This window comes from Aethalodelphis obliquidens, unplaced genomic scaffold, assembly GCF_003676395.1.
Source record: "Aethalodelphis obliquidens isolate GAN/ISIS:26980383/991018 unplaced genomic scaffold, ASM367639v1 scaffold13, whole genome shotgun sequence".
Taxonomy (NCBI): domain Eukaryota; kingdom Metazoa; phylum Chordata; class Mammalia; order Artiodactyla; family Delphinidae; genus Aethalodelphis; species Aethalodelphis obliquidens.
The window spans coordinates 28,579,625-28,592,796 of record NW_020837957.1 but is presented as its reverse complement, the minus strand read 5'-3'; the positions used below and the strand labels follow the sequence as shown (position 1 = coordinate 28,592,796).

Here is a 13,172-nt window from a genome sequence, read left to right as displayed (position 1 = left end):
CGTATCTTTGTGAAGCAGGGCTTTCTGCAGTGACAGCAACCAAAACAAGATTACAGAGTAGAATGGACAGAAGCAACACTCTTCGGGTGTCACTGTCTCCCATCACCCCCACATGGGACCATCTAGTTGCAGGAAAACAAGCTCAGGGCTCCAACTCTGCATTATTGTAAGCTGTATAATTATTTCATTATATACTACAATGTAATAATAATAGAAATAAAGTGCACATTAAATATAATGCGCTTGAATCATCCACAAACCATCCCCCACCCACCCACCCACCCTGGTCCGTGGAAAAATTGTCTTCCACGAAACTGGTCCTTGGTGCCAAAAAGGTCCAGGACTGCTGCACTACAGCATTAGTTAGTTCTCTTTCCTTTCATTTCTACTCCCCTTCCCCCTTTTACTGAGGGGAGGAAGGGACTATTTTTAAATATACCTCCCCATGTTCCTGAGATGTCACCATTCTTGAGCAGCATCTCAAGAATTGGCTGCCTCCTCTACATCTAACCATCATTGGTATGACCAGCTGCTGGCTTTGGGAGCAAAGGAAGGAAAAAAAAAAAAAAGTGAGGGTTCAACTCACAAGGAGAGTGCCTGAAAAGAACTAAGAAGGGTGAATGAGTGCTGGTGTCCCAATGCCTTTCACATTCTGGAACATGGGAAGCAGAAGGGAGCTAGCTATCCACATTTCATCATGAATTAAACCCGGCCATGCCAGGTACCCAAGCATGTATTGCCTCCTGATTTAATAATATTGAAAAACTACAATATAAAAGACAAAGCCCAAGAAAACAGATTACAAAGGAAACAATCCAGGAACAGAGAACTTAAAAAATAAAGTCTATGGGGCTTCCCTGGTGGCGCAGTGGTTGAGAGTCCGCCTGCCGATGCAGGGGACACGAGTTCGTGCCCCGGTCCGGGAGGATCCCGCGTGCTGCGGAGTGGCTGGGCCCGTGAGCCATGGCCGCTGAGCCTGCGCGTCCGGAGCCTGTGCTCCGCAACGGGAGAGGCCACAACAGTGAGAGGCCCACGTACCGCAAAAAGAAACCAAAAAAACCCACCAAAAAAATAAAATAAAATAAAGTCTATGGGAATTCCCTGGCAGTCCAGTAGTTAGGACTTAGCACTTTCACTGCCAGGGCCCTGGGTTCCATCCCTGGTCAGGGAACTAAGATACTGTAAGCTGCAGCCAAAATAAACAAATAAAGTCTAATTAATATACATAGAAAAAAATTAAGGATATGTTGCATCCAAACATTGAAAACATGATGATGTAAAAAAGGAACAATCAGAATCCAAGAATGAGCTCCTGAAATTAAAAATATGATTTAAAAAAATCTTTAATTGAACTGGAAAAATAAGTCAATGAAAATATCCCCAGATTATTGGGGGGCGGGTAAATGATCAAGGAAATGGAGAATATAAAAGAAAAGAGGGCTTCCCTGGTGGCGCAGTGGTTGAGAGTCTGGCTGCTGATGCAGGGGACATGCGTTCGTGCCCCGGTCCGGGAGGATCCCACGTGCCGCGGAGCGGCTGGGCCCGTGAGCCATGGCCGCGGAGCCTGCGCGTCCGGACCCTGTGTTCCGCAACGGGAGAGGCCACAACAGTGAGAGGCCCGCGTACCGCAAAAAAAAAAAAAAGAAGAAGAAGAAGAAGAAGAAAAGAAAAGAGGCCCTCAATAAAGAGATAATGCACAGAACCAAAAAAATTTTTTTGATCTACGTGTATATTTTCATCTCTAAAAATTAGGTCTACTTTGCATACTGCTCATAACATGCCTTTTTTCTTTTTTTCTTTTTTTTTTTTTTTTACAATTTAACAGTATATTTGAAACATCTTTCCATATCTAGAAATATATTTCCACGGCACCTTTTTATTTTTACTAGTTAATATTTATTTCACATTGAGATACAATTGAAATACACTATATTAGTTTCCTGTATACAATATGATTTGATATTTATATATATTGTGAAATGACAACAAAAGTCTTATAACATCAGTTAGCAATAAGTCTAGTTAACACCAGTTACCAGTTACAATTTTTTCTCCTGTATGAAACTTTTAAGATCTACTCAACTTTCAAATACGCAATAGAGTATTACTAACTACAGTCACTATGCTGTACATTACATCCCCATAACTTTATAACTGGAAATTTGTACCTGTTGACCCCCTTCACCCATTTTGTCCAACCCACACCCACAGCCCACAACTCCGGCAACCACCAATCTGTTCTCTGTATCTGAGCTTGGGTTTTTTGGTTGTTGTCCTGTTTTAGATTCCACATATAAGTGAGATCATACAGTATTTGTCTTTCTCTGTCTGACTTATTTTACTTAGCATAATGCCCTTAAGGTCCAGTCACCATGTTGTCACAAACTGCAACATCTCATTCTTTTTTATGGCTGAATAATATTCCATGACACACACACATACACATCCCTACCTCATTTTCTTTATCCATTCATCCACCGATAGACACTCAGGGTGCTTCCAGGTCTTTGCTATTATAAATAATGCTGCAATGAACATGGAAGGTATATACAGTTGACCCTTGAACAAGTAGGAGGTTAGGGGCAACAACCAACCCCCCACCCCCACCCCAATGCAGAGTCAAAATCTGAGTGCTGCTATGTCTGCCTCAAAAACAAAGGAACTGATAAATGACTCATCCAAGGTCAGGAAACTGAAATAGTCTTGGATAGAATCATAATCAAATCCTAGTTCTTCTGATTCCACATACTGTGATCTCTAATCAAACACAAACTTTCCCCCCACACTTAGTTAATTTAAAGACCTGTAAAATGAAAATACAGGTACTATATTTGTGGGAAAAAAATCCACATAAAGGTGAATCCGCACACTTCAAACCTGTGTCATTCTAGGTCAACTGGGTATCTTTTCGAGTTAGTGTTTCCGTTTTCTTGAAATAAATACCCAGAAATGGAACTGCTGGATCATATGGTAGTCCTATTTTTAATTTTTTGAGGAACCACCATACTGTTTTTCATAGTGGCTGCACCAATTTACATTCCTACCAACAGTGCCCAAGGATTCCTTTTCTCTACATCCTCACCAACACTTGTTATTTCTTGTCTTTTTGGTAAGAGCCAATCTAACAGATGTGAGGGAATATTATTTTTTAAATAATAATAAAATTTCCCAAGGTTGAAAGGAGACAAAAATCTTCAAAATGATAGGACTTTCAAAGTACTGATTTTCAAAAACCCTAAATTTGCATGAAATTGCATAACACTGAAAACAGAAGACTCAATAAGCTTCCGAAGAGAAAAATCAAGTTACCTAACAAAAGAATGAGAAGCAGAATTAGAGTTAAGATTCTAGAAGATAATGGACTGCCTCAAAATTGTGAAGAAAAATAAAGTTCAAACTAGAATCCCAATGAACCAAACTAAATTTGAAAAAAATGAAGGCATATAAAATAAATGTTAAGATCTTAAACCAAGATTTGAGGATTTGGCTCTAGTAAAGTGAGGAAATATCCCCCAAGAAAGAAAAAACATGGGATGCAGGAAACAGTGCACCCAACCCAAGAGAGCAACAGAGAGAATCCCCACAATGGCAGCCATGAAAAAAATCTAGAGCACAACTAGTCTGGACCAGAAAAAGAAAAAGAAAGAAAAAAAAAAAGGTTCCAAAGAGTGGTGTTTGAGGAAAAAGGAAGATTAACAAACTAGACAGTTTAAGACAGTTTAAGACACCAGAAAAATTTACAGATAAGACAAAGGCAGAGAAAACATGAAAAAGTGTTAGAAATTTTAAGGGAAAAAAGTGTTACAAGAAAGGAACTGTAATCATGGTTCTATCCAGCACAGCAGACGATAATATTTACTTGGTCAAGATCATATAAAAGCTGCTTATTAATCTTCAACCTTTAGAATCAACTATAAACAAGACAGATAATTATGGCTAAGAAGAGAATATTAAATGTTTTCAAAATTTAAAACAGAAAAGCAATGTGAAAATGACAAAAATTGAGCAGTAGAAGGAGGAAGAGAAACCAAGGCAAAGGAAGGGAGTTTAATAATACTTGCCTTACGAGGTGGAGGAATAAAGTCCAAAACTGATGGGATATGAAAAAAGGTTTAAGTTTAAAGTTAAGGAACTAACCAGTAGAAAACCCAAAAACTGGAAAGGGGAAAAGAAAAGAAATGTAGGGCATAAGTTAACTGAATCTTTATCACAGCATAATCTTTATGTCTTTATACAGCAAAATGTCTAAAGTGAGTAAATCAAATAGTAGTATAAGGGCTTCCCTGGTGGCGCAGTGGTTGAGCGTCCGCCTGCTGATGCAGGGGACACGGGTTCGTGCCCCGGTCCGGGAAGATCCCACATGCCGGGGAGCGGCTGGGCCCGTGAGCCATGGCTGCTGAGCCTGCGCGTCCGGAGCCTGTGCTCGCAACGGGAGAGGCCACAACGGTGACGAGGCCCGCGTAACGCAAAAAAAAAAAAAAAATAGTAGTATAAAAGTATCACTTAGCATTATGGAGACAATGAGCAGAACAAAGGAATATAACACTTAAAAATAAAATAATTCCCTCTCAAAGCAGGACTCAGGAGGCCTGAGGACTGTAGCTGTTCATTTAAATCCTTCTGTTTCTATACTCTGATATTTTTGGTCAACTACATGCATTACCCCACTAAAGGAAATTTTTAAGTGTTTAGCATAAGTGAAAAATATGCTTAAAAAGAAGGCAATGAGACTAAAAAAGGCACTTTTGGTAGCTGAGTGATATAGATTACTTTTTCAAGTTTTTTAATATTTAAATTTTCTACAATGAGTGTATCATATATATATCTTTATTAATAAAATTTAAATGAGAGCTGAAGTTGAAACTATTTTTTCAGAGCTTGGCTTATGGCTTATCTGGATAAGGATACAAGGTTAAGGTGAATGGCTTTTTCTGTTTTTAAGTATGAAAAGTCTTGACCATGTTTCTAACATGAAAGGAGGATATCAAAAGATAACTTGAAAACACAAGTCAGAGAAATTGAATCTTTAAGGGAAAGACTAGTCTTGAATCAAAGAAGTTACATTTCTTTTCATGTCAGTTTGGATACATTTATAGTTAAGTTGGTAGATGTGAAGATAGGAAGTTGAAGCAGTTCATGGTGGGTTTTTTGTTGTTTTTTTTAACATCTTTATTGGAGTATAATTGCTTTACAATGTTGTGTTAGTTTCTGCTGCATAACAAAGTTAATCAGCTGTATGTATACATACATCACCATATCCCCTCCCTCTTGCGTCTCCCTCCCACCCTCACTATCCCACCCTTCTAGGTGGTCACAAAGCATGGAGCTGATCTCCCTGTGCTGGTCTCCCTGTGTTATGCAGCTGCTTCCCACAAGCTATCTATTTTACACTTGGTAGTGTATATGTCAATGTTACTCTCTCACTTTGTCCCAGCTTACCCTTCCCCCTCCCCGTGTCCTCAAGTCCATTCTCTATGTCTGCGTCTTTATTCCTGTCCTGAAGCAGTTCATGTTTGAGAGCCTCAAATTTTTTCCAAGAAGAGACAAAAATCTGCTTAAGGAGAGAAGCCAGGAATGCTAAACACCCTGCAATGCATAAAACCACCCTAACTCCCTAAAGAAAGAGTAGACTGAAGAAGCAGGTCTCAACGGTACCTGGGGATCTATGAGCTCTACAAAGTCCTAGCTAGTTTCAAAATAATATTAAGACATTATGTGCCTTTTTCACTCATTCTCCCAGAATTGTAGAGTGGAATTTTCCAGGGACTAAATGATATGTGATGATTTCACTCTTAAGATTAATGGGGTGTGCACATATGTATTCTCATTTTTTAATTCTTGGGGTCCTCAAGAATTAAGACTGTAAAGGGGTCCTAAGACCAAAAAATTTGAGAATCAAATTTGAGAATCACTGCACTAGTGAATTCTGTAAGGATATTCTAAATTTTTAATCTTTGCAAATAACCACTTTTTGTTTGTTCCTCTCTAATGAACAGCAATAAAACTCTTGAAACAAAAAAACTGAAAAACATCATATTCTGCAGGCTGTTTTTGAAAAAGAAAAATCTAAGAGATGAATTAGACATAAAGTGGAAAAGACTGAAAAAAGAGAAAACAGGACATTCAGGAGAAACTTGACTTGGGGAAGGATTTTATCCCCCTTGACAATTCTCATCAACCTAAAGGAAAAAGAATGCCCATTGTTTTCATTATAATCTAGAAACTTATTTTAGTTTCAGAAAGTTCCTAGAAGGTCATTTACTTCCTAGCTAATGAAAAAAAAAAAATCCCTCCTTATAATATCCCTAAATAAGATGATCATCTAGCCTCTGTTTAAACGCTTCCCTGAAAGGAGAATTCTCTATCTCACAACACCTAAATGCAATTTTATAAAACATTTAACAGGTTCACAAGGTTCCCAGACTACAAAGTTCCATTAACTACTTTATTAACCACTTATTTAAAAGATTTTAAATGAGTGTGATGGAAATACTACTAAAATATTTTTCTTTTTCATTTCAAGTATGAAAAACATGCCTATTATTAGTCTTTCCTTTGTATAGCTCTTAGTAATGTTTTAATAAGAAGTGGTAAGTTTCTAAACTTGACCCTAGAACAAAATTTAGTACTTCTTAACCCTGGCTGCAAAACAAAATCAAGTGGGAAAAAATTTTAAACACAAACGTATATAAAAGCCTGTACCAAATCTCTCAAATCAGAATCTCTAGGGTATGAGTTCTAAGAAACTGGTCTTGTTAGTTTTGGTTTGTTTTTCGGTTTTTTATTGATAGCTCTATGGGTGCTTATCTTAGATCAATTAGATCTATCAGCACTGGTCATCCCAAAACACCAAGGGCCAGTATTTTCAAATTCTAACAAAATATGGTTTTAAAAATTTCAACATCTGGTTCAATAACACTTCTAAATATATTATACTCAACAGCGTACATGGCACTTTACGCTGTACATGTCTGAAGTCAATAATTATGAACAGGGCAAAATAATTTATTCATTCAGTATTAGACATACTCATCATCTAGAGAGGAAAGTTGTAGAAGATGTTTTTAGTGCATAGGTTTCATTACAGGTATACCTGATTCTCTTGTTCTATACAACAACTCTTCTGGGAAAAGATTCTGGAAAATAATACTAACCAATTACACTGCACCTAGAGTTTATAAAGTGCTTTCTCCTTTATTTTCCTTCTTGACCCTCCCAACAATCCTGTGAGTAACACATGTGGGTAACATCCCCATTTTACAGGTAAAGAAACTAAAACTGCTGCGTATCTAGCAGATTAAACAAAGACCCCAATCTTCTGAGTATACATTCAGTACTTTCCAGTAGACACCTGTTGTCTTTCCACTCCACCCCCCACTACAACTTAAAAAAATTGTGGGAGCTTTTCCTGCAATGTAAACTTCACTAGTAAGGGTAGAGAAAAACAAACGCGCATCTTTAGTTTGTTTTTAGAACCTGACTGACCGAAACCAAACCAATTTGACCTGTTCTTGCTACGCCTGCTTTGGTCCACTTTTGTCCCCCTAACTTTTATTTTTTAATCAAACATTTTAGTTTGTGATAATTGTAGATTTATATGCAGTTGTAAGAAATAATAAATTCCATGTAACTCTTACCAAGTGGAAGCATCTTTGATTTAGCATTTTATACTACAGAATAATATCACAACCAAAAATATTTGATACCAATATTTCCATCATCACAAGGATCCCTCACATTGCCCTGTGCCCTTAATTTTTAAATCCTCATCTTAGGCAACATTTGGAAGTAAATACTCAGTAAGTCCCTACTCAGCTTTATCCATTCAAAATAAGAGAACTGTCTTCATAAGCCATTAAAAAAAACCTCATGTTACACAAAGTACTGGTTAGGATTGTCACCACATAATGTAAGATTCTTAAGCCACTACTACAATATCCTTTGCATAATGGGATTTTTCAAGCTAAGACTGCAGTTCTAGTTTCATGAAACAAAAATTTTAACAGATATGCATACTGAATGATTCCATTATATAAAATTCTATTCAAAATTAAAGTGAACAGTAACTAGGGAGAGGGAAGACTGAGAAAGGCTACATGTGAGCTTCCTAGAGAGAAGTATTCTACACCATGATAGGCTTATGAGAAACACTGTTATATCCATTTTTCAGAACCGTACTGGAGGGCTTCCCTGGTGGCGCAGTGGTTGAGAGTCCACCTGCCGATGAAGGGGACACGGGTTCGTGCCCCGGTCCGGGAGGATCCCACATGCCGCGGAGTGGCTGGGCCCGTGAGCCATGGCCGCGGAGCCTGCGCTTTCGGAGCCTGTGCTCCACAACGGGAGAGGCCACAGCAGTGAGAGGCCCGCGTACCGCAAAAAAAAAAAAAAAAAAAAAAAAAAGTACTGGAATTAGGCAATGGTTTCTTAGATATGACATCAAAAACACAAGCAAAAAAAGAAAAAGGGATAAATTAAACTTCATCAAAATTAAAAACTTCTGTGCTTCAAAGGACATCATCCGCCAAAAAAAAAAAAAAAAAAACGGGGGCTTCCCTGGTGGCGCAGTGGTTGAGAGTCCGCCTGCCGATGCAGGGGACACGGGTTTGTGCCCCGGTCTGGGAGGATCCCACATGCCGCGGAGCGGCTGCGCCCATGAGCCACGGCCGCTGAGCCTGCGCGTCCGGAGCCTGTGCTCCGCAACGGGAGAGGCCACAGTGAGAGACCCGCGTACTGCCAAAAAAAAAAAAAAACAAAGGACACCATCAAGTGAAAAGACAACCCACAGGAGAAAATAATTGCTCATCATACATCTGATGAGGGACTTGTATCCAAAATATACAAAGAATGCTTACAACTCTCAGTAAAAAGAGAAATAATCCAATTTTTTTTTAAATAGGGAAAGGACCTGAATAGACAGTTCTTCAAAGAAGGTACACAACAGGTCAATAACTACAAAACATGCTCAACAACATTACCCATCGGGGTAATGTAAATCAAAACCACGAGGAGATACCACTGCACACCCACTAGGATGATTATGATCAAAAAGACAGACAAGTACAAGCAAGGATGTGGAGAAACTGTAACCCTCATAGTTGCTGGTGAGGCTGTAAAAGGGTGCAGGGTCTTTGGAAAATGGCTTGACATTTCCTCAAAACATTAAACACAGAGGTATCACCTGACCCAGCAATTCCACTCCTAGCTACATACCCAAGAGAAATGGAAGCACGTGTCCATACAAACCCTGTACATGTTATGTTTATAGTAGCATTATTCATAATAGCCAAAAAGTGGGGAAAAAACAATGTCAATCAACTGATGAATGAATAAACAAAATGTAGTACATACAATGAAATCTATTTTAGCCATAAAAAGGAAGTACTGATATGTGCTACAACATGGATATACTCTGAAAACATTACGCTAGGTGAAAGAAGCCAAACACAAAAGGCCACAAAAATGTATGAGTCCATTCATATGAAATGTCCAAGACAGACAAATATAAACACAAAAAGTAGAATAGTGGTTGGCCCAGGTAGGGAGGAATGGAGAGTGACTACTAATGGATACAGACTTTCATTCTGGAGTAATAAAATGCTCTGAAATTAGATAATGGTGACGGTTGTGCAACTCTGAATATACTAAAAATCACTGAATTATAACTTAAAAGGGTATATACATGTGAGTTATGTATATATAAATATAATACATGCATTATATCTCAATTAAACTATTATTAAAAGTGTAGAGTTAAGATCTTCAAGATGTGTAAATTTTCCCTCAAAAAACTTTAAAAAATAATAAAAACAAAGGAGTGGGGGGGTAGAAGTACAGATGAAACAAGCATGGATACAAAACAGTTCATTATACTTCTATTCACTTTGTATGTGTTTGAAATTTTTTGAGTAAAAATAACAAAATAAATTTTTTAAAATAACAAGGTAAACTAATTTTCCTAAAATCCATTTTTGTTGTTTTTGACAAAGGAAAAAGAAACTTACATCTTAAAAAGACCAGAGACATTGATACCTTCACTATTCTTTTGCAATGTTATATGAAAACAGAGAAATGACAGAAGACGTGATGCGTGGCAAAAATGAAGATTACTTCATCTTAAAAATGTACAAAGAGAACTTGACTCTCCCTAGTTCAAAGACAGTTCTGAATCTCCTTAGTTCAAAGGCAGTTCCTTAGTTCCTGTGGTTTCCATGGTTGATGGGTGTGACAATGCCTAATAAGTGGATGCAATACTGTGCTGTCCAATACAGCAGCCACATATGGCCATTTAAATTTTAGTTTTAATGAAATAAATTCAATTATCAGCCTCACCAGTTACATTTCTAGCGTTCAACACCACATTGGCCCATGGCTATCATACTGGATACAGCAGATATAGATAACTGCCATCATTGCAGAAAGTTCTATTGGACAACACTACTCGAATACATAAAAAACATCCAAAGAGAAACTACCATATTCCAATTTAGGATTGCTATACTGTATTTTGCTGCAAGAAACAAATCTTGAAGAACACGGGAAACAAAGCATAAAAATATCAACCAAGGAGTATCATTCACGGAAGTTTAGACTAACTAAAGCTGCAATTAAATTTTACTTTCAGAACCACCAAGCTACAGATGTTGGCCATGGCAACTGCTCAGAGGCAAATTTCCCCATCTGTTAAAATAGATTATCACTATACTGCCAGTTTCCTAAAGTCAGATGTAAAGATTATGCTGAAATACAAATAAAGCAAATTATCCTTTCAGTCAAAGATCTAATGAAAAGGTATATTTATAATCCATGACATCAAAGAACTTATGACCCACAGCAAAATACAAAGGATAAAATTCCTTTCCTAACTGAGCTTTGCGGTAACAGGCATAATTAAAAGCATAATTAAATATATTTTGTTTCATCTAGAAAAAAAGTTTAACCAGATGATTTCTATACTTCTAGTTCTAAAATTGTGTGTGCATTTCATCATGATAGGTATAGATTTCCGTTAATGCCCATTGACATGAATATGCAGTTATCAGGAAACAGGTGCACTCTTAATTCAAATACTTCAGAATATTTTTAGCACTTAAAAAAAATGAAGGCGAGCAAATTTAAAATATGAATTCAAATAGATTTTTATATTAGGAACCTAAAAAAAAAGTTTCACCTTGTATTCCCTTTGCAAGCTATCACTACAAATGCTTGGAGTGTGAATAACATTCCAAATATCAAGAATAGAAAAGACATTTAAAATCAGCTCTTTCCTTGCCAAAACTACTGGGCACTTACAGCTGTTCGTCAAAATGGCTCCATTTAAAGCATTTCAAACCTCTGAAAAGGTCACTCAATAATTTAAGTACATTTTATTTTACCCACATTAAATACTTTTAAATTCACTGTCTTTGCAATCCACTGCTCAAAAAAGAAATTCTCAAGGGAGAATGAAAACATGGAAATTGAAACCAGCCTATAGGCAAAGTGTACAGAAGGGTCACCTGGAATCAATCTGAAGGAGAAAGTTACTACTACCGGAGCATCTGGAGTCAAATTAAATCAGGCACTATTTACATATTTCTAGTTCTATACTGACCTCACATGGTGCTTTCTTACGTTATACACAGGTCTACCTAGGTTTATATATTTGAATTAGTAAATGGGTTCTATCTTTAACCAAAGTTCAATGTTTTAAAGAATAGAATAGCATTCCATATCCCTTTACCCATTGTTCAGGAACCCTCACAGTTCGTCAAATCACCCCGATAAATCCATCTGTTCCCTCTAGCTGCTTCCAAAGAAAAATTCTAGCAACCATGGACGCCAGACTGTAAAACACATAGTTAAGAGTTCTGGCACTATTAAAACATGTTAAGAAATCTTGGCAAATTAGTTAAAATCCCTTCAACCGTGAGTACCTCAGTTGTAAAAATGAATACAATACTACAAATCTACATCCAAGCAGGCATACGAGTTAGATTTAATTAAACAGAAAACTGTCTCAAATTTTTGGTGGGCTCCGAATATAAGGTACCTCTCCCCCATCTCACACTTTCCCTTCCACTTCTTCCCCTTAAGCTTTCAGGGTTTGCTCTCACGTTCTACTTAGTGTTCCCCTTATCCTCCTACTCCATCCTGCCCTTCTACTCTACCCCCATACTCCAATTCCATACAATTCCACCACCCTCCCGTTTCATGCTGCTACTTCCCTTTGCGGCCCCTAAGGTCCCAGGCAACCCCTGCACTCTGGTCCCCCTCATCTCCCTCAGTCCCCATTTCCTCACGGCTCCTCCCTTCGGTTCCCCACCCCCTCATCACCAGGTTCATCCTGCCCCTCCAACCGTCTCCCGCCCCCAGGTTCCTTCCTGCCCCTCCAAACACAGCTTCCCCGTCTCAACGTTTCATCTTGTTCCTCCAACCGACTTCCCCAACGCCCTGCTCGCTCCTTTAGTCCCTATTTTCTCCAACACCCAACTGACTGCCCCTTTCCATCCATTCTTTTCGACATATGCAAGGCACCCCCATACGTACACTGGAGCCCCCACCCCCACCTCGAGCCTCCATCTTTCCCTTTTATACTTGCTTCCTTTCTTCCTCCTCCCCACCCCCTACACCTCCTCCGGAAGAGCCTGGTTCCCAGGCCAAGGTCTCTCACCTCATTCGGTCACTTCAGTGGTGCCAACCGCTTCATACAGGAAAAAACAACCAATCACGACCCCGTGGGCGCTTCCCCTGCGAGTCCGAGCACTTACCGGGCACCCGCCCCACCAGGCACCCCGCACATACACACGCACAAACCGAGGACCTGGGGACGAAGGTTGGGGGGGGAGAGAGTGAGCGTTCTTACACCGGCCTCAAACACAGCCCACTTCACTACAACCCTTCGCCATTTTGGTTTCCCGCGGACTGCCGGTGCATTCTGGGAGCGCAGAGAGACTCCGGGACCGAATGGCAGCTCTCCAGAGCCGCGAGGGGGCGGAGACTGTGTGGTAAGCGCGGAAGAACACCGTGCCCTGCGTCCGCGGCAGGGACTGAACAAAGGAGGACTCTTTAACTTTGCGGTGGGGCTAAGTCCTTCCGCCGCCGGCGCTAACACAATAGTGAACGCTGAGCTTGGGACCCTAGGCTGTACTGCTGCTGTTTGTGTTGCAGAGGGAAGATAGTGTCCAACTTTCACG

General features: G+C 39.2%; 1 protein-coding gene across 2 annotated transcripts in view; it reads right to left on the bottom strand.

Annotated features, from left to right (window-relative positions):
• Positions 1-12,945, bottom strand: part of MTF2 (metal response element binding transcription factor 2) — an 86,011-nt gene extending 73,066 nt beyond the window's left edge. For both annotated transcript variants that reach the window (XM_027114348.1, XM_027114349.1), the window contains exon 1: positions 12,650-12,945. In XM_027114348.1, coding sequence (XP_026970149.1) covers positions 12,650-12,654 — 5 coding nt within the window. In that variant the 5' untranslated portion in view covers positions 12,655-12,945. The remainder of the gene's footprint in view (positions 1-12,649) is intronic.
• Positions 12,946-13,172: the final 227 nt, after the last annotated feature.